This window comes from Malania oleifera, chromosome 10, assembly GCF_029873635.1.
Source record: "Malania oleifera isolate guangnan ecotype guangnan chromosome 10, ASM2987363v1, whole genome shotgun sequence".
Lineage (NCBI taxonomy): Eukaryota > Viridiplantae > Streptophyta > Magnoliopsida > Santalales > Ximeniaceae > Malania > Malania oleifera.
Window position 1 is genome coordinate 23212898 of NC_080426.1, and position 24638 is coordinate 23237535.

General features: G+C 36.7%; 1 protein-coding gene and 1 long non-coding RNA gene across 2 annotated transcripts; one reads left to right on the plus strand and one right to left on the minus strand.

Annotated features, from left to right (window-relative positions):
- Positions 1-567: 567 nt before the first annotated feature.
- LOC131166129 (putative ABC transporter C family member 15) lies at positions 568-13666 on the plus strand. The gene is made up of 11 exons (XM_058124437.1): positions 568-1270; positions 3700-6053; positions 6211-6297; positions 7675-8325; positions 10107-10271; positions 10595-10889; positions 11160-11374; positions 11788-12093; positions 12545-12608; positions 12698-12937; positions 13089-13666. The coding sequence occupies exons 1-11, from the start codon at positions 1231-1233 to the stop codon at positions 13214-13216; spliced, it is 4545 nt and encodes a 1514-aa protein (XP_057980420.1). The 5' UTR covers positions 568-1230; the 3' UTR covers positions 13217-13666.
- Positions 3412-4529, minus strand: LOC131166130 (uncharacterized). The gene is made up of 2 exons (XR_009139739.1): positions 3912-4529; positions 3412-3835 (listed from the first exon to the last, which is right to left on the minus strand). It is a non-coding gene; the product is annotated as an uncharacterized LOC131166130 (long non-coding RNA).
- Positions 13667-24638: the final 10972 nt, after the last annotated feature.

Below are 24638 nucleotides of genomic sequence, written 5' to 3' on the forward strand. Positions count from 1 at the left end.
TATTTTTTTTTTTTTTTTAAATCCATATTGGACCTAACTAGACTACATGAAAAGTAATCAATTTTCATTCCATTTCTCTTGTCATCTTTGCAAGATTTGAACTTCATATAAAAAAAATGGAAAAGAAAGAAGGTAAAGAAAGAGAGGAAGCCAAAAGTTAGGTGGAATAGGTACCAAATTTTCGTTCACTCAACCATATATAACCTGATGTGACCATACTTTATAATAATAAAAAAATGGAAATGCTATACGAGTGTGCATCCATCCTCCTAACCCAAGTCACCATATATACCAATGAAGGTGAAATTAAATAGTGGAAAAACCATTGATTTATTTTTTTATTTAATTATCACAAATAAATTATACAACAACCTCATAAATTAACTCAATAATTAATGGCTACATATGTTCAACATATATGTCATCCTCATCAATCAGCTTGCTCTGGTATATATACATTCTTTAAAGTCTAATCATGAATTTCCCAAAAAATTAATCCATCTCTGAAACAAGTACCAATACCAATTTTTGGAAACCAATATATCACAGCTAGCGTTAGGAAAAATCAAATAGAAATCATAGATGCTGTTCCAGTTCTTGCCCAGTCAGTGTGACAAGACAAAATAAAGCAATGAATCAGAGCTTGGGTACAGGATTCTCCACCACTAAATATATCAGAAATATGAAAACGGAATGCAGGCACCACTCCCAAAACAGAATAATTCGTCTCTCTCCCTCTCCAAGTTCATATACATAAGAGTACAAGCCCATTACTTAACTTTTACAAAGAGACCCATCGCTGAGTTTTGTTTGCTTCTCGTCCCACATGCATTATCACATAATAATAATAATCAAGAGACTAGAAAACACAATGTGACTTCAAACAACTATTCAAAGCACTCTCTTCCAAGGAAACCATCATGTGCTATCATCATCAAAACTCTTCCTAATTGATTCATAGGCACATCTCTCTCTCTCACTTTCTTTCTCTGATGATCATCAATCTAGCTTGCTTCATGGTCCCCTGCTCCCCATTGATCCTGGAACACAAAAGGGTCCATCCAACTTTTGCTGCAATCTGATCCTTGACCCTCTCTAGTATTGTCATTACAACCCAACCATCTATCTGTATATGTATAATCGTATTGGTTCACACTTAGCTTCACAGTGTGCATCAAACAGCTAGCACACATTCGTCGGCACAACTGATCAGAGGGAACTGAAGGAAGCATGGCTTTGGAAAGCATGATCAGCTTAAACGGTGAAACGAGTAAGCAGCCACTCTGGCTCTTCTTAAAACTTTGATTGTCAAAGAGACTGTAAAAAACTGTTTTCGATCAAAACTTGAAGAACCCATCTGCATATTTACACATCAACGCTATACTATAAATGCAACATATTTTAGAACCAGTAATGATCTGTTTCTGCTTTCAGTTCTCTGTTGATTTGCTCTGGTAAATTGTTGCTGGCAATTTATCACTTAAGTTGATTTACATAGTTGTTAACTTCACTTCATCTTGTGTGAGAGATATATTTTGAGGTATTTATTGAAGTTCTAACTGTGTTATATATCTTTGGTTTATGTTACTTTTTGCCACAAAAATGTTTATACTATATTGCAGTAAGAGCTAAAAAATGTGATGCCTGCTACTCGACGGATGCACATTATAGGTACATGGTGATTGCTTCAGTACAGCAGTTCCAGGATTTATGTTTGAATATATGGATTAGACATCACTTTGATTTGCAAAGCAAATTATAATAAATTGCTAAAAGATTTCAGTTCCAAAATATGTATTACAAGATATTGATCAATCTTTTGTCATAATTTGTTTGTGCACAGTTTAAATGAATTCATCAATTCTATCTATTGAATATTGATTTATTTTCTATTTTTATTTCAATTTTCTTTTTGTCAGTTTAAATGTAACATGTTGGAACAGAATTATAAAACAAGAGAAGTAACTATTGCTGCAGTTTGATGCAGGCTCAGTGGGGAGTCGAGAAGTGGTGATTAGTTCACTATTTTTCTAGAATTACAGTTTCAGATTTTTCTTCTTTTTTTTTTTTAATTAGAAAATTTCTTAATTATTATATTTTTATTAATGGACACCTGCTTATTACCCGTTCATTGATCAGGTAATGTTCAAATTTATGTTTTATTTTACTGTTTATAAAGACAGATTGTTCTTCATGGGCCTATAATGTCACGAACCCATGATAAAAAGCATTTTCTATTTATCACCCCTAAGAGGGTGGGACAAAGGGGATTTTAGGTACAACGGTAAGGTTGTTGCAGTGCGACCTAGAAGTTACGAGTTCGAGTCTTTTGCAAAAATATAAGGTAAGAATGCGTACTATAGACCAATTGTGGTCTGCCGCTTTTCCGGACCCCACATACGCGGGAGTTTTGTGCAGTGAACTGCCCTTTTACTCCTAATAGGGCAGGACGAGATCAGATAAATCTAGACCGGCTTTATAGCTAAAGACTATCATTCTTTCCTTAAATGTTGCATTTCAAATTTTATTTGCACAAAAAATGTGAAACAAACCCAAACAGAAAATAATAAACTGTTTGAAGAAAATCTAATTTGTGCCCAAATGTATATAACAAAGTATTTAGATTTAGAAAACAAATACAGTAAGTTATTGAATCTTTTACTCATGTTTTCATCTGTTGGTAAGTATGTAGCAACCCTTTCGCCTTTATTTGGTGTACAATTTAACTAATTCATATATTCAATTGAATCTAACTTGGGCCTCAGAGATTGAAGGGGGGAATAAAAAAAAAAAAGCAAATAGAGAAGATTAGGGCCTTTCAGCTGTAATTTTATATATATATATATATATATATATATATATATATATATAAACATTAATTTATTTTCTAGTTTTTTAACATTTATTTTTAAAAACTCAATGTTTATATGAAAAAGTTAGAAATAATTATAAAAAATTCAGAAATTTAAATATAAAAAAGGGTAATATTTTCTAATTATTTAAATAATTAAAATAAAAATAAAAATAAAAGTAACCTTCACAGCTAAAGCAGCCCTTAACATCCTTAAGGCCATTTACAAAAATGCTACGGACATCTTCACCAGTGAAACACAATTTTTATTTTTTATTTCTGAGTTACCAAAAAATGTCATAAATAACACCTTGCTTTCATTTTTAAGAACTTGGAAACAAGCCACAAGGATTTTCCTGTGCAGGAATGAAATAAAATGAGTGAAACAGAAAAAAAACAAAATTAAAATGTGCAAAATATATAAATATAAATTTCATTCCCTTCTTGTACGCCAAAAATTGAGTTAAAGAACAGCATACACACACACACACACACACACACATGTTAATCGATCTTCTATCAAATTTGATACATGAAGATTTAAATCAATATAGTAATGGCAAAGAGGTAGGGGACCCAAAACCCCCAACAACGGAAAATAGATTAAGCCTGTGTTTGGGAACAAATATATCAAATCTTGGATTTGAAATTGTACAGATTTGGTCTACACTAAATACAAAATTATATTGACGAAACTTGAGTTTCATTGAATTCAACACAAATTTAAATTTAAGATTCAAATTCCAAGCACTCAAACACAATGCAAGTATAACCGATAGAATACCACTAGAATGAAATTTAGTTCATCTCTTCAAGACATGTCCTCACAGTTTTGAAACATGTCGCAGATCAGCTTCTTCATTTCCAGACAACATGGCTTCAGCTAAGCTCATCTTGCTTGTGGGAGAACATCAGCATAGTTGTGCACCTTGGGTTCCTGGGAATCTTATTATTCCATTTCTTCAAAAGAAGCATAAAATCACTCTGCAACCAGAGAGAAAAAGTTAGAGCTACGGGCACTGAGAAGTACCCCATTGGGAAAAAAAATAGCTTCACTTACAAAGCCTGCATAGTTTGCTCCACTCTACTACTGGGGTGTCATTTCCTAATGCTACTCATGGTGGTAAATGGAAACCAAAGAGAGACCCAATGCAGTTCCAAAGTCTCAGTTTTTTCATCAGAGATAATGCAAATTATGTCATGGGCAATTACATTGATTGCTATGTACAAAATTCTAAATGAAGAGTACATCAAGTTCCCTTGGATTCTGAGATCCTGGTGGTTTTGCAGCTTCTGGCTGTCACTTATCAGGACAGCCCTTGATACCCAAAATATTATAATGAAGCAAGGCACCATTATGATGCAGGATTATGCAGACCTCCTTGGTTTTCTTGCATCCACCTGCCTGTTTGGAATTTCAATTCGAGGGAAGACAGGTATAGTTCCCGTTATGCCAAATGGGTTTACTGAGCCACTTGTCCACAGCAAAACTGAACAGCATTCAGAAGGCAAAATGGAATCCTTATATGGAAAAGCTTCTCTTCTCCAGCTCATTACCTTCTCTTGGCTAAACCCATTGTTTGTTTTAGGGAACAAGAAACCTCTTGACCAGGATGAAATCCCAGAAGTTGATGTGAAGGAGTCTGCTGGTTTTCTATCCCATTCCTTCGATGAATACCTGAAACATGTTAAGGAGAGAGATGGAACTGCAAACCCATCAATATACAAGGCAATCTTTCTGTTTGCCAGAAAGAAAGCAGCAGGTAATGCATTTTTTGCAGTGACAAATGCCGTAGCATCATATGTTGGTCCATACCTTATCAATGACTTTGTGGACTTCCTAAGCACAAAGAAGAATAGCAATTTGAGGACTGGATACCTACTTGCATCGGGCTTTCTAGGTGCCAAAATAGTCGAGACAATAGCACAGAGGCAATGGATTTTTGGGGCACGCCAGCTAGGCCTTCGACTGAGATCTGCTTTGATTTCTCGCATATACAAAAAGGGCCTACTTTTGTCATGCCAATCCCGGCAAAGCCACAGTGGTGGAGAAATCATGAACTATATGAGTGTGGACGTCCAAAGAATCACAGACTTCATCTGGTACGTAAACATAATCTGGATGTTGCCCATACAAATTTCCTTAGCAATGTACGTTCTACATACAACCATAGGATTGGGTTCTCTGGCAACATTAGCAGCAACTTTGACAATAATGGCTTGCAACATACCCATTACAAGGATCCATAAAAGATATCAAACCAAAATCATGGAAGCCAAGGATAAGAGGATGAAATCCACTTCAGAAGTTCTCCATAACATGAAGACACTGAAACTGCAAGCATGGGACAGCCGATTCCTTCACAAGATAGAAAGCTTGAGAAAAGTAGAGTACAGCTGGCTATATAAGTCACTAAAACTCCAGGCAACTTCAACTTTCTTTTTCTGGGGAGCACCCACCATCATCTCTGTGGTCACTTTTGGAGCATGCATTCTATTTGGAATTCAGCTCACTGCCGGAAGGGTCTTGTCTGCATTGGCTACCTTCAGAATGTTACAAGACCCTATATTCAGTCTACCTGATTTACTATCTGTGATTGCTCAAGGAAAAGTCTCAGCTGATAGAATTACTTCTTACCTCCAAGAAGATGAAATCCAATCAGATGCAATTGAATTTATACCAAAAGATCAGACAGAATTTGAAATCGAGATCAGCAATGGGCAATTCAGCTGGGACCCCGAATCAAGAAGGCCAACTCTGGACAGTATACAATTACAAGTGAAGAGGGGAATGAAGGTGGCAATTTGTGGCACTGTTGGATCAGGGAAGTCGAGTTTGCTCTCATGCATGTTGGGAGAGATGCAGAAGCTGTCAGGAAGTGTGAAGATCAGTGGTACAAAGGCATATGTTTCTCAGTCCCCATGGATACTGACTGGGAATATCAGAGAAAATATTCTTTTTGGAACTCCCTATGACAGTGCCAAGTATGACAGAACAGTAAAGGCATGTGCTTTGGTAAAGGACTTCGAGCTCCTCTCCTGCGGAGACCTAACGGAGATTGGAGAAAGAGGGATCAATATCAGTGGAGGCCAGAAACAGAGAATACAAATTGCACGCGCAGTCTACCAAGATGCCGATATATATTTGCTTGATGACCCTTTCAGTGCTGTGGATGCCCATACAGGCACTCAACTCTTTAAGGTCAGTTTTCTAGAATCTATTTGTTTAGCTCTAAAATCTTAAAATGGTTTTCACCATTCAGTCTTAAAATAGAAATATTTCGACCGCTATACTGGTTTGAGTCTCAAAATCACAGAATTCTAACTCAAGATACTTTTTTTTCATGTACTTTGCATAGGAGTGCCTCATGGGGATTCTCAAGGACAAGACAATACTTTACATTACGCACCAAGTCGAGTTTCTTCCTGTGGCAGACCTTGTTCTGGTATGTAAGTAGCAGAAATTTTAAATTAAAAGGCTTAGGGGGTGTTTGACAAAATTAAGCATTTAGAGCTAAAAATTGAATTAGCATCTGAATTTTATGAACCAATTTAGAATTTGATTGAAACCCTTAACACTGACAAGTGTAACTTGTTTGATAAACATCTGAATATGTATATTTTATAGAAATTTTTTTAAAAATTATAAAATAAAATAAAAAAAACACTAGGAACATAAATAAAATTACCCAAATTGAATCGAGAAATTGCTTGCATTATTCAAACTAAAGAAAAAATTCAGCACAAATCAAACAAATCTGAAATCAAATTGCAATTCAAATTCAAGAAAAAATTCAATAAAATAAAACAAAATTGAATCCCAATTTCACACAGCCACATATGAACTCAAGCAAGGGAATAATGGCAATGATGAACATTCCAGAAAAAAACACAGTTGAACTCAAATTAGAGGAATGTGTTGCAGCAGCAACAGCAGCATCTTTTTTTGCTGCTCTTCGCCATGATTTCTTCAACAACTTCCTCAGAGATTAAATGCAAATCTTTCTAATCCACCAGAATTGAGTCGAATCCCATCCTCCTTCCTTCCCAATGACATGATGCCATTCCCAACCTGTCTCACTGCCTCTTCTCCGTCATTGCCAACACCAGTACTATTGCAGCATGAAACTCGAACAATAACCTTAGGGGACAAGAACTGTTCATTTTCTTCTCATCGCAGCGGCCAACGGCCTTACTTAGGTGCAAATCGATTCATCGACAAACTCAGCGTGAAAGTCGTCTCTGAAAAATTGCTAGAGATTTGGGTATGTAGAAGCAAACCCCAATATGGAGCTGATGTTTGGGAGTGGAGAGAGGGTGATTGTTACGCTAGCCTAGAAATGATGTTCAGCAACGAGTTCGTTTCTGACCAAATCAGAGAAGTTAAGAGGGAATACATGGAGCTAAACAAACAATGCCAATCTCTAACCTATTAAGTGCAAACAAATGCCCCATTAAAACTGAAAGTCATACCCACAAGTATGAGTTGAAATATTTTCACCAGAAAGAATATTTGGATTCAAGCATGCAATGTGTGTGCGCGTGTTTCTTTGTGTTTTGATAAAATTATAAAAAATCAAACAAATTTTGCAGATAAAAAGGGAATTGTGTTATTGTCATTCTGGAATCATTTACAGACTATTAATTCTGTTAAAATAATAGTTAAAACATATGGATTGTCATGCCATAAATGATCAAATCATGTCATTTAATGAAAGAAACAAAAGCATACTTCAGGAGTTGTTTCAAGCTCTCAGATAAGATTTAACGAGGTCGATTGTTCCAATTTCTCTAAAAAAAATTTAACAAATTAATCTCAACAGGTAATGGAAAATGGACGAATTGCACAAGCTGGGACATTTGAGGAGCTTTTGGAACAAAATACAGGATTTGAAGTCTTAGTTGGAGCACATTGCCAAGCTCTAGAATCAATTCTAACAGTCAGGAATTCTAGCAGAACTCCTCAAAATCCAACACCAGATGTTGAACCCATTACAGAAGCCACTTCAAATGCAGAACTTCAATACACTAAGCAGGACTCGGAGCATAATCTCTCTCCAGAGATTACAGAAAAGGGAGGGAAATTGCTGCAAGATGAAGAAAGGGAGAAAGGAAGCATTGGAAAAGAAGTTTATTGGTCTTACTTGACCGCTGTAAAGGGTGGCGCATTAGTTCCAATAACAATCTTGGCACAGTCAACGTTCCAAGTATTGCAGATAGCCAGTAATTACTGGATGGCATGGGCTTGTCCCCCTTCAACTAATACCGAGCCAGCAGCTGGGATGAACTTCATATTACTTGTTTATACACTTCTTGCTGTTGGAAGTTCTCTTTGTGTACTGGTGCGGGCCTCATTAGTATCAATAGTGGGCCTTCTGACATCACAGCAACTCTTCACCAACATGCTGCATAGTGTACTACGAGCTCCAATGGCATTCTTTGATTCAACCCCAACCGGAAGAATACTAAACCGGGTGAGTAAGATATAGTTCATCCTGAACACTGTTTACATCATGTTACAAGTTGACTAGAAGGTTGGAGAAACATGTCTATATTTTCTTGTGGTTCATTTTATTTTGATTTTGTGTATTCTCCGTGTGTGTGACACATTGATACACATACATGCAATTGCAAAAAGTTAAAATCTGCATTGAAAATTTAACTTACTCTGATTTCATCAAATCTACATATGATCTGCAAGAAAATTGCTTTCTGGATTCTTCAAGGGATTATTTGTGAAAATCTTTCTTATCTATTTAATGTTGATCTTTCTTTTCCTGTTTTTTGGGACATATGGGACACTAAAGTTCCTCCTAAGCTAAAGCTGTTTGTTTGGTTAGTGGCCCTTAAATATAGTCAACACCAACAATTTGCTACAGAGTAGGACTTCTAAAGCTTTGTCTCCATATATGTGTCTCATGCCTGGGAGTAGATCTGAGGATGCCTTGCATTTGTTTTCACATTGTTAATCTGTGTGGGGTTCAACACACTATTTGGGTGGGTGAAGTCTGGTTTTCCCCAAAATCAGTGGAAGAAATTTTGAGTATATATTTTTTTGGTTTTGAATGGGTACGGACGTGGAGAGGCTGTGGTTGTGTGCTCTTTGTGCCCTTTTATGGGGAATTTGGCTGGAGAAGAATGCTAGAGTTTTTTTCATGAAAAAGAACGTCAAAGTATCTGGTTTGGGTGCAGGCTGTTTTAAGGGATGCTGCTCTCAGGATGTTAATCAAGACTTGGTAGCTTTGTTAAGATGATACTGGTTTTCCTTTCTCTCTTCTTTTGATTGAGGACTTCGTGTTCTGTTTTTGCATTTTTTTGCTCCTTGCTATTTTTAAAACAGCCTCTTGCAAAAATACAAGGTAAGGCTGTGTACTATAGATCCATTGTGGTCCATCCCTTCCCCGGACTCCACATATGCGGGAGCTTTGAGCACCGGGCTGCCCTTTTTTTTTTTTTGCTATTTTTAATAACACTTATTCTATTAAAAAAATAAAAACTAAAATTGAAATAAAGCAACAGAGAACATAATTTAAGAGGAAAATATTGCATGCAAAAGAAAATGAAAAGGCAATCCTATATAGCACAAGTGTTTAAAACTCCTCAAGATTTCCATATATTCATATGATGCTTCCTGCATGAAAAATTCTGTCTTTGGATATAATATCTTTAAGCGTGAAGCCTTTATTAACCAGAAACTTGCATATACATTCTCATATCTATGCTCCCCATGTTATCAAACACCTTCCAGTTTTATCTTACCAGACAACACAACAGCATGCCAAGAAGAATTTTTCAGAGAATACTTCAGACAGGAATGCTACCACTTTGACGATGAAGAGTCCTTAAGAGTAAAAGAAACAAAATTTCATACAATCCTCAGCTTGCATGCCAAAATTTATCATAACATTCAGGCTGCTATTAGGTTTGACAGGGAAATTTCCAGTCGATATCTTTATAATCAGATTTCATGAATTTAATAAGTAGAAAATTGAACTCTAAAGGATTTCAACAGAAAGAAAGAAAAAATTATAGATCATAAAGCAACCAAGAGAAAAGGTATCTTTAAATTCAAAGCACTCAAGGTCAATCCAAAGCAATGGTACAGATCTTTACTTGTCAATTTCTGCTTCCTGAAAGTGTAAGGTAAAAGCCCCATGTTCTAATTTGTGCCCTATAACATTATTGCTACATTAATATGAGACATTGACATATATAAGTTTCCCAAAGACTCACAATCTCGAACTCTTATGCACAGGCATCTACAGACCAAAGTGTGGTAGACTTGGAAATAGCAATCAAATTGGGTTGGTGTGCTTTCTCGATAATTCAGATGGTAGGGACTATTGCAGTGATGTCACAGGTAGCATGGGAAGTGTTTGCCATCATCATTCCAGTAACGGCAATCTGCATATGGTACCAGGTTAGACACATATTCTGCCTTAAGTTTTCCATCCAGCCCAAGATGGGTAATGGGTTGTAAAGCACATGGAAATGAAATAACAGTTCCATAGCATTTGCATGCTCAAGTTCATTAGGTAAAAGATGGAGTCAAGTTTTCATGATTTTGAAAAAATGCAATTGAATTGTTGTAGTTGTCTTAGAAAAACAGGTGAGAAATATTAGCAAAATAAACTCATTTTGAAATATGTGAAACATAAACTCTCTCATTAAAAGAGTCATTTGAGATCAGCTTTAATATTTTGATAATTGATGTAATATTTTGAGTTTTTATTGTGATTTCAGCAATATTACATACCAACGGCAAGAGAACTAGCCCGCTTAGCAGGCATACAGATATCTCCAATCCTTCACCATTTTGCAGAATCACTTTCTGGAGCAGCAACAATCCATGCATTTGACCAGAGGGACCGCTTCATTGATGCAAACCTAGGACTTATTGACAATTATTCAAGGCCATGGTTTCATAATGTGTCAGCAATGGAATGGCTTTCTTTCAGATTGAACCAATTGTCCAATTTTGTCTTTGCCTTCTCCTTGGTTTTGCTTGTGACCCTCCCAGAAGGAATTATCAATCCAAGTGAGCACCACATACTTTTAGAAATCACAAAACCATTTCTTCCATAGGCACTCATGCATAGGAACTCTACTGGGTGCAAAAGACTAAAAAGTCGATCACATCCCATGCATGTGCATCATGCACGTAACACTGTGGTCTACCCGGTCCTTGATTAGTAAATTTCCCACTTCCACAAAAGTATGTATTAGTTTCTACTTACGAGAGAGAGAGAGAGAGAGAGAGAGAGAGAGTTATCCTGTGAGGGCTTGACTGAAATTGGATATTCTGCAGGCATTGCTGGGTTGGCAATAACATATGGAATCAATTTGAATGTTTTGCAAGCTACAGTAATATGGAATATATGCAATGCAGAAAACAAAATGATATCAGTTGAAAGAATACTTCAGTACTCAAAAATTGCTAGCGAGGCACCTCTGGTAATAGAAGACTGCAGACCACCAAGCAATTGGCCAGAAATTGGAAGCATTAGCTTCAAAAATTTGCAGGTAAGCTTCTATGGCGAAGTCAAAATCTCAAAACAAGTTAAAATATAAGATATTTATTTCCATATTAAACACCAGCATAAAATTTTCAGAAATTCCACAATTTCCAAGTGTTAGATCACCATTTAACTTACAAGCTTAAGTTGTGACGTTGCCAACCAATAATGTATATCAAGCTTCAACAGCATGCATAATATCATTCACAATAGGAAATATTTTTAAAATCCAAATTTGGAAATTCATTTTGATAAACCAAATTTCCTGTAGCTCTACAAATTTTTATATAAGAAAATAAAAAGGAGAAAAGGCATCTTCCTTTCCCAGAAAACTCAAATTCAAAAAAATAAAATAAAATAAAGTAACTTCTTGTTCTTCTTTCAGTAATTTTTACATGCACATGATTGTCCTTGTTGCAGATCCGTTATGCTGAATATCTTCCACCAGTACTGAAAAACATTACATGCACATTACCAGGAAGGAAGAAAGTTGGTGTTGTAGGAAGGACAGGCAGTGGGAAATCAACCCTCATACAGGCCATTTTCCGGATTGTTGAAGCAAACGAGGGAAGAATTATAATTGATGATGTAGACATTTCCAAAATAGGCCTTCATGACTTAAGGTCAAGGCTTAGCATCATTCCACAAGACCCAACAATGTTTGAGGGAACAATTAGGGGAAACCTTGACCCACTGGAACAATATTCTGATCAGCAAATATGGGAGGTAATTACTGCTTGCCACAGTGAAACTATTAGTATTATTAACTGGATCCAAATCATCTCCATTACATTTCTGTGTTTCTATGATAATTAGTAAGAGAATAAGTAAATAAATGCTGCTAAAAGCCTAAAACTACCCAATTCAACCGCCTCAGTATGTGTTCAGGCTGATTTCTGAACTGGGGTTACCTAACAAGGCTAATGAGGACATAGGCAGGTAAATCATGTCTTGGAAGTCTGCATCATTTTCCATGACAAGATACAGCAGAGCTACCATCCAGTTTGTAAATCAATTTTACCATAATAATTTAGAAATAATCAAGTAAACTGCTTATTAATCATTTATGCTAAGCCAATAAAACGGATTCTGATAAAAATAACCCATAACTCAAGATGAATTATCAGTATTAATCAGATCTGAGTATTTTCACTGAATTAACTCAATTATCTTTCAGGCCTTGGATAAAAGCCAACTTGGCGATCTAGTACGTGCAAAGGAAGACAAGTTGGATTGCACAGGTTAGATTCATTAATTTGACCTATTATTTCTTTACTTGTATTAAAGCATTCATCTTTGCACATGAAAACTTATTATGGGGCTCCAACAGTGGTTGAAAATGGAGAAAATTGGAGCATGGGCCAAAGGCAATTATTCTGTCTTGGAAGAGCATTGCTAAAGAGGAGCAGCATTCTTGTTCTAGATGAAGCAACTGCATCAGTTGATTCTGCAACTGATGCAGTGATACAAAACATCATTAGTCAAGAATTCAAAGACCGGACAGTCATCACAATAGCTCACCGAATCCACACAGTTATAGATAGTGATCTCGTCTTGGTCCTTAGTGAAGGTAAGCACAAAGTCATACATATTTACATACCATATATATCCGCATGTGTGAGTATTAGTCCATTCATAGGAAAAAGGGAGAAATTAGCTGAAGTTAATAATTCTACCAAAGGAATAATGGATGGAAGTTAAAAATGCATTTCTCTGAACAGGAAGAATAGCAGAGTATGACACACCAGAGAAGCTGCTGGAAGGAGAAGATTCCTTCTTCTCAAAACTGATAAAGGAATACTCCATGAGATCCCAGGGCTTTAACAGCTTATCGACTCTGCAAAATTAAACTCTGCTCCCTAGAATTTCAATATCAATGCTTTCAGGTTCATCTCATGAAATAGAGGTCATAAGCTATAATTAGAACCTGAAACAAGAGAGCACCCATGTCAGTGAAGAATGCCTGAATGATCTGTCAGGTATGATGCAGGAGGCAGGATCAACTGCCTAGGGGTTCAACCTCTCTGTCAGTTTCTTCTACAGTCATGCAATAAGACTAAGGTCATTCTCCATTTGGTCTCAGCATATCAGAGGCCTTAAAGCTCAATGATTTAGACAAAAATGCTCTCTACAGCCTTCATGAAGTAGTAAGAATGTTAGCAGAAAACAAACATCTGAAAATGAATGATCTGTTAGCCATGATACAGGAGGCAGGATCAATCGCCTTGGTGTGCAGTAGCTCTGCAATAGTAAGCATCAACTATTCACAATAAAAGAGTACTGAAAATTTTTTTCCCAATTTAAGGCTGATAAAATTGCAGTAGCTCTTTCTGCTGGTTCATTAGGGGAAGCACAACTTCCCATTTTGCTAATTATATATTTGTGTATGTATGTCATAGCAAGGAGGCTATAAATCCGCATGTCAGTAGAGAGTCAGTTCTAGGGCCAATAATATTATGAAATATAGAGGAATAATAAATAAAGCATGTTCTTTTTCCTTCAAAAAAAAATTCAATAATGAAAGAATGATTAAAAAAAACACAAGGTTTGTTGGATCCTAAGTTCGCGGACAGAAATAAACAAAGATGCTTTATAAGCCAATCTAGAAATTCAAGAAAATCAGCTGTAAATTATATCTTATTCTATTAAGGAAAACTATCCAATCTACCAAACAAGCAGAAGCTGGCCAAACATATGTAAAGAATTGGCAAGCAATCATTCGTACAATGCAAACAATGTTTAACATGGTTCAGCCGTTTAAATTTTAGCCAACAGCATCAATGATGATACAGGATTGGCCAACATCAAGAAAGATAGAAGTTACAGGGATATCTTATTCTACCCTCCCACATGCATAACCTCAACCTTCCATTTTTGGCCTACATCCACAGATATCCACGAATGTCAAGAAAGATAAAGGCTACAAAAAAAACACAACCAAGGATATGTTTGGACTTGGTGTAGATGTCATATCAAACACACTAAAAAATTTGCATGCTAGTTCCAGGGTGTCAATGGATGTATGAAAACGCAAGGTTTGTCATATCAAAAGACAAGCCAGAAGCTCCAGAAAAGCACCTGTAAATTACATCTTATTCTATTTTGAAAACTATGCAATATACAGGAAAGAATAAGCAAGCAATCATCCACACTATGCACACAATATTTAATGTGGTTTGCCCCCAACAGCCATAGATGAGAGTGAGTCCGCTAACATCGAGAAAACAGGGCATACTCACTCAAGATCCTCACCCTTGGTTTAAGTCTACCCATCTGAACATTTTACTTTTGGCTTACAACCACAGATGAGAGAGAGAGAGAGAGAGAGAGAGAATCCACAACATCAGCAAAGAAATAAGACCTTCACCTTTGGTTAAAGATGTGTCATCCAGACATGCCCTCACATCTTTTCCCTTCAACCAATTGGCCCCCCAAGTCTCATACCCTCACAGTCTCACAAATGTACATTTCAAAAGAGCAACTAAAACCCTAAGCCTCTCTGGACAAGGATTTCTTGTCCTTTAAGCATAAGCAAACTCGAAATTAGGAACTCTCACACACCAAGAACCCTTCATATAGGAAGCTTATAAAATTATCCTTCCTACTCAATCTAGGAATTTGAGGCATATTTGAATATATTCCTATTATGATCCGATAAGACACAATAAAAGTTAAAAAAAAAAAAAAAGAGATATAAACCATAAAGTTTGCAAATGATAAGCATACCCTTAAAACTTCATTCAGGGCTGCCTTAAGCCCATGTTAAGCTCCATGGACATACTCAGAGCTATTAGGACTCACCGTAATCCCTATAGACACAAGAAATATATCCTGGAAACTGAGAGATTACTTCAAAAGATAAATGCATGCATGCAGAATAAATCACATGAGTAAAACCAACTTGAATACCTATTGAATAAAATAAAAAAAACACTGGTTCAAGAATTCAAGGAGGATACAACAGCCTCATTGTATAAATTTATAGTCTTGAATAATCACACCAATTGAAAATGGTTTCCATCTGAGAAAATAATGGTGAAATATTGGAAAAATGGAATTTTAGAAATACTAAAAGCATGGATGATGGATTCATCATTTTTAGTGATTCCTCTAATTTTATCTAACATGAATAATGGATTCATAGCTTTGAATATTATGTCAATATTATAAGTACTTCTAAGGGCATCCCAACACTCCTTCATTTTTTCAAACTTTTAAACAATGTCAAATTGATACAACTCATATAATGGCATTGTACTAATAAAAAAACCTATTACTGTAAGTTTGTAACATGTCCATAGAACATATGTTTCATAATAACAATATTTCCAACAGATCATAGCATCCGTACACGATTATACTACTCCTGAACACACTTCAAATAGAAAGGCACACATGAAGGGAAAGAAGGTCATACATAAACAAATGGATTGGCTAACCAAAACAGCAGCCCTTTAGAGCAGCCTGCCCTATAGGCCCAAAGAGAAGCCAAATACGTACCATAACCCAGAAAAGTCTGAATAGATTCTAGCATTTCTTCCCAGCCAAATTCCCCATAACACAGCACAAAGAGCACATCTCCAAAGCCCTTGAACATCCTAACATTTCCCAAAACCAGTAAAAGAAACAGCCAATATCTCTTCCATTGACTTTGGACAACCCAAATTTCACCAAGAACCCCAATAAGACAACTCCACAAGCTCCAAAAAGATGAAAAATGGATAAACAGATGTGAGGCGCCCTCTAATCTACGCATGAGACATATCAGGAGACAAATCTTTAGAAGACCTCCTCTTCTGTACCAGGGTGTTGTTGTTAACTCAATTAAAGGCAACCAACCAAATAAATGCCTTTATCTTAGAAGGAACTTTAGCTTCCCAAATACCCCAATAGAGAGGAAAAACCATATCAACCTTAATAAGATGATAGAAGAAAGATTTACATGAATAATTCACTGATCCCAAAGACCAAACTCGACCATCACTCATGCTGGAGATATGACAACCCTCCAGTATAACAAGCGAAGAAGACAGCTCCTTCACCTCTTTATCATTTAAAGCCCTTCCAAAATGAATGTCCCAAGAAAAGGAATCCCACTCAAGAATAAGAAATGAGGAAATCACGTCATTGCAATGTTTTAAGAGGCTCAAGGCTCCCTCAAGATGAGGCATGCCTAAAATGCCTTAATGATCAGTCTAAAATAGAAAAGGCCAATGTATTACACACTAAGGATTCCGCATTTGTACAAGGCATGCCTTTCGTGCCTTTTTAGTTGACGCTGATATATTTTAGGCATGTAAATTATAAGTTAGACTTGGTTAGAAAATTTTAACACATATATGCAAAATGAATGTCATAATATGACTTGATTTCTAAAACTTTTAAACCTTAACTTTCTCAAAATGATTGAGAGTTGCATTGTTGATCTTGAAAATAATTTGAATTTTGTAATGTCAAAGCTATCTCTTGGAATGATTTGCTTAATGAATACAAGTTATCTTTTTTTTCAAAATGTCTAACAAGAGGTTTACAAATTATATTTGATTTTTTTTTACATTCTATTTGTAATTTTTAGGGCAGGCTTTGGATCAATGGTAAGGTTGCACCTTTGTGACCAATTGGTTACGAGTTTGAGTTCAAGGAAACAGTGACACTACATAAAAGTAAGGGTGAGATTGCATATACTGTGATGACCTACCCTCACAAAGCAAGGAGCCTTGTGGCTAAGGGAGGCATTTTTTTTTCCTTTTCTTTTGGTAATTTTCTTAATTTTTCATTTATTTTAAAAAATATAAGTAATTTATACATATTATTACCTAAAACTTAAAATCCTCAAAAGGCTTACATGTCGCCTCTCAAGGTTTGAAATGCCTCGCCTTATACCTTCACCTTTTAAAACATTGCATCATTGTTGGTTGTAGTGAACACAAACAAGTGAAGGAAGAGGATAATCCCCTCCCCCCCCCCCCCCCAACCAAAAAAAAAAAGACACTTTCTCATATTAAATATAATTATCTCTATCAAATTGAAATTTTGTAGAAGGAAGAAAAGAAGGACAAACCTGTGAAATCAATCTCCAAGGATCATAAATATATCAAAGGCCACTCAAGAACACCACACCCAGATAGGGATGCTAGCTCCAAAACCCTCTCAGGACTAAGATTAACCAATTCAACGCCACTCCTAAGTTTCTAAATTGTTTCTAAGAATACTAGACTAGAGATTCTCTCAAACATCTTCAATATAGTGACTAGTGACAGTGTTGATAAAAGAGTTACCATGGTCATCTAAGAAAATAATGGTGCCATCTGCAAATAGAAAATGAAACCTACAACCTCCTTCTTACCCACCTTAATGCCCCTCACAACCCCCTTATCTACATCTTTATCTATCATTCTTCTTGACACATCCGCCACAAGGAAAAATGGGAATAATAGATCCCCTTGCCTAATGTAAATCAATTTTTACGCTGCCCATAAATAATCATTAAAAAATAAGCATTAGATAAACCCTCTCTGATACAATTCCCCACCCCACTCCGAATCCTTTCCTCCTAAGCACCCTAACCAAGAACTCCCAACTAACTCTATCATAAGTCTTCGCAAAGTCTAAATTAAGCACAATGTCATCATTCTTCCGATAATATTTTTGGACAAAAGACAACTTCATTAAAAAAACAAAGAAAGTACATAATAGAGGACAAGTCCTCCCAAGATAACAAAAGATACCAAAAACTATAACCTACTAAAGGAACCACGAAAACAGTACAAGTATCAATTACTAGAGTGCTGCCCTCCAATCTCTTGTGAAGTTGGACAGCTGTAACCCCAATAAAAATCCAAGAGAGTGCACCCAAAGGGATGCGAGGAAAGTCACTCTATCCTATAATAACCATGAACAGGTTGAGTGACCTTTAAAAATCCTAGTATTCCTCTCGATCCACAGGGTCTAGAGGGTGACGAAGATGGCCGCAAACCAAAGTGCTCTTCCATTTCTATTTTTTCTAAAATCCCAGAAGTTGACCATTAGAAAGCCTCCCACCTTTCTTGAGGCCACACGTTGCTCCTCCACAAGAGAAAAAGAGGGCATTCCAAAGCTCCGATGCTACCTGCAATGTACAAGGAGATGGGCATTTGTTTTGTTGCTTGCACAACACATGAAGCACATTTTAGGACTGAGAGCTTTATGGGGTCTTCTCCTCTGAAGCAAATCACGCATCCTTCTTCCTACAATGAACAACCTCCACCACCTGATTTGCAATCAAGATAGCATCCATGATCTAGTTCCCTCCCACAAAAGCACTTTGAGCAAAAGAAAAAGTATCACTAATGACATAACTCAAATTATTAGCAATCACCTTAGCAATGATCTTATACACATTAGATACTAAACTAATAGGGCGAAGGCCTGAAACCACCATACCTTAGTCCATCTATTCTTCTTAAGCACTACAGGAATTGAGGTAAAATTAACACTCTACCCCAATTTTCCATTGCCATGACACTCGTATAAAGTTTTTTTTTTTTTTTAAATCATGAGACCCACCCTTAACACATCTCAATACTCCTAAAAAAGTGCAATATTGAACCTATCCTACCCAAAGCCTTATCCCTCTCCAGACTAAATGCTATTGCCCTAACCTCCTCCTCCTTAAAAGGCCTTTCCAACCAAGACATATGTGTTTATATGTGTTTCAAAATAAGAGTCCACAATAAGATTTTTTATTGTCCTTTTCTTCAAACAGTAAGGCATCCCAATAATGGTCACTGGCATCTGACTGTAAGATAAGATTTCCGGTGGATGGAATAGTCAGAGGCGATGGATTATCTGCAGCTTTTTTGAGATACCTGACATCTTGTGTCTATTCTAGGCCCCAATGCGGTGGCTTCTTCTTCAAGAGACATGACAAGGTAGTGGTATACTGACTGGCATGAGAGATAAAGTCTCTTACATAATTGATGATGTCAAGAAACTATTGAACTTACTTTACAAAGAGATCTTTATTAGGGAAATGTAATAATTCTTCGGCAAGATGGGGACCTGGACGGATTGTCCCATGTGAAATTTGCATTCCCAAAAAGTCAATTGTATTTTGTCCAATTGTGCTTTTCTTTTCTGAAAGCATAATCCCGTAAGATGTTGCCAGTTGTTCAAATTGTCGAAGAAGTTGATAATGGTCTGCTTGGGATTTAGAGAATAGCAAGATATCATCAATATATATTAGGAACTGTGCATGATGGGATTAAAAATCCTAGTCTTCGCTTTCTAAAATAGTGATGGAGCAATTTTCAAGCCAAAGGGAAAAATAGTCCATTGAAACTGTTCATTCAGGATGCAGAAGACAGTTTTGTATCTGTCATCTGGATAGATTCCAAGTTTCCAAAAGGCTCCTTTGAGATCAAACTTGGAAAACATCATTGCTTGAGCAAGATGGACGAACTGTGTCCTGACTTTTGGTATGGGGAATTTATCATCTCTAATGAATGTATTAAGAGGCTTGTAATCAATGACTAGTCTTTTCCTTCCTCTGATTTTCTCTGATCTTTTCTCAACATAAAATGTTTGGCATGCCCAAGAAGAGTTGGTCGGCTCAAGAAGACCTTGTTTTAGCAGAAAGTGATATTCTTCTCTTGCAAGTTGAAAATTTGAGGAGGACATTCTCGGATGGGAGGCTTTAGTAGGACTGACATTTTCATTTAATTTGAAAGGGTTATGAATAAAGAATTCTTGATTTTTCCAAAGAGGATGGTCATGGATAAACTGATCATGGCTTTCAGCACATAATTTCAGGAGTTGTTATTGAATCGGCTAAAAATCTAAGGAGGAACCGGAAAGAGAATAAATTTTGTTTATCTGGATAAAAGGCTTGAATTCTCTTTTACACTTAATTCCAATGGGAAGAATCCTTAGGGATTTGGACAAACAATAAACATCCCATCCTAAAAGAACATCTTTTTGTGGGAGAGAACTCCCAATAACATGTATCCAAATAATGCAATTAGGAAGGAGTTTAATTCCAATTTTCCTTTTGGAATCAAAGTGGTAGTAAAGATTTGATCATTTGCAGCTTTAAAAAACTGAGTGTGGGAAGACCAACAATCTAGAGGTAGGACTTTTGGATTAACCATGGTCTTATGGGAACCTGTGTCAATGTATGCAACAGCAGGTATGGGTTTACCATATTTTTCAGGAAGGAGTTGGATTTGAACATGAGGACTTATTTGTGATTCTTCAGAGGAGAGGAGAGGTTGGACATTGAATATTTCATCTGAGTAAGAATCACAATCAGAATCAGAATCTTCTGAGTCTGTAAGGACAAGAATGGTTTCTTTAGACATTTCTTCCTCTTCTGAAATAACAGATTCAGCATCTGCATCAAGATCCTCAGTTTGTAACTATTGGGCAAGCTTTGTAGATTTTGTCTGATTTACAGGGCATTGTTTAGCATTGTGTCCTTTCTTTTTGCAAATGAAACGATGAGAAAACTTGTCGTGTCCTCGTCGAGACTTTTTTTTGAAGAATCTGAATCTCTTTTTCTTTCTGGAATCTTTTCTAAGACGCTTGTCAGAAACATAATTTTTGAAGTGTTTCTTCTTTTTAGGACTATAGATGCAACCCTTTTCTTTGCATTTGATCTGCAAATAAAGATTTTTTCATTTCTTTGTAAACTTATGGTTCTGTTTCAACATCTTTGAGAACAATTGGTGAGCATCACATAATTTTTCAAGAGCAAAAAGGGCTAACTGATGAATTTCTCCAATAAAGATATCTTTAAGTGGTCGCGAGAGAGATGCAATCTTTCTCTGCAAATCTGGCTGAATATCTTCTGGTAAACAATTAATATAAACTTGTCTGTGATTTTCATCATTAAAACCACCAAGAAGATAATATCTCCTGGACATTCTTTGATAGTGGAAATCAAGATCTTTTCTCTTCAAGGAGTAGCATCTCATTTTAAAATACTCTTGTCTAACTTCGTTAGCATGAGCATCAGGGTCTCCAATAAACTCTCGATAAAGAGCTCCCAATGCATAGGGGGACTCTGGGATTTAATGAATTGTATCTGTCGATGTTCACCAAGACTTTGAAACCAGTCCCTTAACATTCCACTAAATCTGGATGTGAATTCAATAAGAACTGCTTCTAAAGTATTCCTATGTTTAGAGAGTTGAAGATCAATCCATGCGCCAAATTCACCAATTCGGTCTCTCCATTTAATTCAAGGCAATCCGTCAAAAGAGAACCAAGAACCATTAGTAGAATTTTGAGGAACAAAATGCTGAGTAGCTGAAGTAGCCTTAGTAGGTTCTACTACAATGGAGACTATGGTGTCGGATTCTTCATGAAATTCTTGTGTCCTGGATGATCTAGGATCAGTAGGAGAAGCCATCAGCATATGGGTGAGATCAGTGATTTCTTGCTCTGAGGAAGACAATGTTTCAGTGGAAACATTAGTGTTACTGTCATCATCAATAGGTATTTCAGGAATGAAATCTACAAGCAGAGATGGAGCCTGATTAGGAAGTAAAAAGGGGCTTTTAAGTTTTTTGTCAATAGACTCAGAGGGCAAGAATTTTGCTAGGATTGAGGATTTTGAAGAAATGGGTTTTTTTTTTATAAGAGAGTGTCTCTTAAAGATTTTAGTTGTGGACTTGAAGTGCTTGGAATAATTTGGTAGGTAAGATAGAGTTGGAAGTGACTGAGGGATCAAAGAGTACGGAGGAGTATAAGGAAAGGCTTTAGGAATATAGGTACCTGGTGGGGATGGCTGATAATCTCGCTCTATCTAAGATAATTGGTCTTTAAGTCTTCTGATTTCTACTTTTTTTTCATCAAACATTGCTCCATAGTATCCTGCAGAAATATAATGCTTGAGCTCAGCATCAAGACTATCAATTCTTCTTTTAAGATCAAAATACATAGCTTCAATTCAAGAATCAAGGTGACCAAGACGTTGGTCCATCTGATTTCCATGATGTATAAGCTTATCAACCTTGTGATCAATGGCAGATAAAGTTGTATTCTGGGACCTGGCATTCTGAGTTTGCCAGTTCAGGACTTTTTCCGCCTGTGAGGGAAGTTTTTTGAAACCATCTGGTTGGATTTCAGTAGGTTGGACAAAAGGTCTGGAATGAAGGTTGGATTTTGTGTATGACCTTGGTTCCAAGGGCGGAAAATATTTGTCATATGGGGAGGTCATGAGATAGGGAATTGGTCGTGAATGGGTCTGGTTAAGACTAGGGTTTAGAATTGGATTTTCTAGAGGATCTAGAGGAATCAAGCCTTTTTCTTTGAGGATTTCAAGCGTTCGATCATATATCCAGAGTCGCTTAGGTTTAGTATATGGTTTCTGAATTCCTATCCATGGACTATTTGGATTATCAGGCCTTCTGTAAACAGTAGGAGGTCTGCATGTTGCCCTGGTATCATTCCATTGCGAAGAATGGCATTCACAATCAGGATCACACATGGAAGGATCAACATCCTAGATGAAATGTCTTTCAATTTTGTTAGTGTAGATAGGAGATCCGTCTGCTGCAACACTGATCAAAGGAATATCTTTCTCAAAAGTGACAGGCTTTATCAACAGAGATTAAAAGACAAGAGGAGTGCTAGATGAAGCCATATCTTTTGGATTGAACACAGTTTTCACAGTTCCATCTGGAAGCTTTTGAAACTTTGGATTTGTAAGATGGATGGGTGTTGATTACTGGTGAAGTTGCTCATAACTGGTAATCCATTCTAGAGGAATAAGTTGCTTTAATTCTTCTTTGGGAATCTGCTGTGGAATTTGAAGAATAGTGGGAACATCATCTTCTCTTTCAGTAGTAATCAGAATCGTGTCTTCGGACTGTCCTAGAAGAGGAAGATCAACTACATGATCTTGAAGTCTATAAATCAGTTGATGGTGAAAAGTCGCCATATAGGCTGAAGAAATCTGCGGAGCACCAGTAATCCGAAGCTGAACCTTTATGCAATTTCTCAAATTTTTGTCTCTTAGAGGAATATTGAAATTAGGGAAAAAGGTTAGACAAACGCTACCAACTTGAAGAGTGGTAAGCGAAGTTCCAATAGTTGCATGCTCATACTGGGTATAGGTAGTATTAAGAAGAGTAATCCTGACTGTAACAGGAAGTCATTTTCAGCCATGAAGAGTAAGAAAGAGTCGGACAGTACCAAAGTGAAGATAAGTATAACCTTCTCTGATCCATTGATTGATTAGATCTTGGTCGAGCTCAAGATCAACATACTGTTCTCTAAAGGAGGTTGGGATAAGACATTTATCAAGGGTTGTAGTTTGGACATATTCTTTTACATGGGGTCTATTGTAAGAAGTAAGGAGAGTACGAACTTGAGTGACTAAAGACTTTTTTCTTCTGTAAATATTGTAAGGATTTACAAAAGGAAGAGAGGTTTCCTAAATCTGGGTAGAGTCAGGAATATAAGTATATTCAACTAAGTTGGTAATCTTGGAAGAAGTGATCCTTTTTATAAAAGGAGGAAGAGAAATCGAAGAAGAGAATCTGGCTGGGGTGATCTCTAAACTTTGAAGATGAGAATCCAAGGGTGAAGCTTTTCCCTAACTATTTGTACCTCGTTCTTCTAAAATCACTTCTATGATCTTAACTTTCCTAGACTCCAGGCAAGAAATGTGGCTCTGATACCACACAGAGTTGGGAGCCCCTTGATCTAGGCTTCAAACCAAATGGCAAACCTTGACGTCCCCTTAATAATCCACCACAAGGACTCCAAAACGAGGAACTGGGGTTATCAGTCAAAAAATTTCAAAGAAGATCAATGGGGTCTGTACAATCTTTCCGATGTGCAGGATTCTCCTTAGAGGCAAGCACAGAAAATACTCGAAGGCATGTCATGATCATCAGAGGAGCCCATTACAGTTTCGTTAAACATGAGCTTAAACCTCAAAGGCTAGGTTACGGGTATCCACTGTAAATTTATCCCTCATGATACCATGAAAACATTACAAGCTCATAGATGTGAAGCTTAGAAGCTCTTTGGACAAATAGGGTCAGGGAAAAAGGGGTTTTAGAGAGCCATAAGAGGAGAGAACACAAAGCTTTTACTTTTTCTCAACTTCCTCTGCCCTACAAAATGGGAAGGCGGTCCCTTAAATAAAGGTCTGAGACCCCAAAACTTACAATCCAACCAAGCCATTGAAAAACAACTAAAAATACATAAAACAACTTACTTTTGACTAACATACTAAAAAGAGACAGCTGGAAAAGGTGACAACACATGAGCAGCTGCAT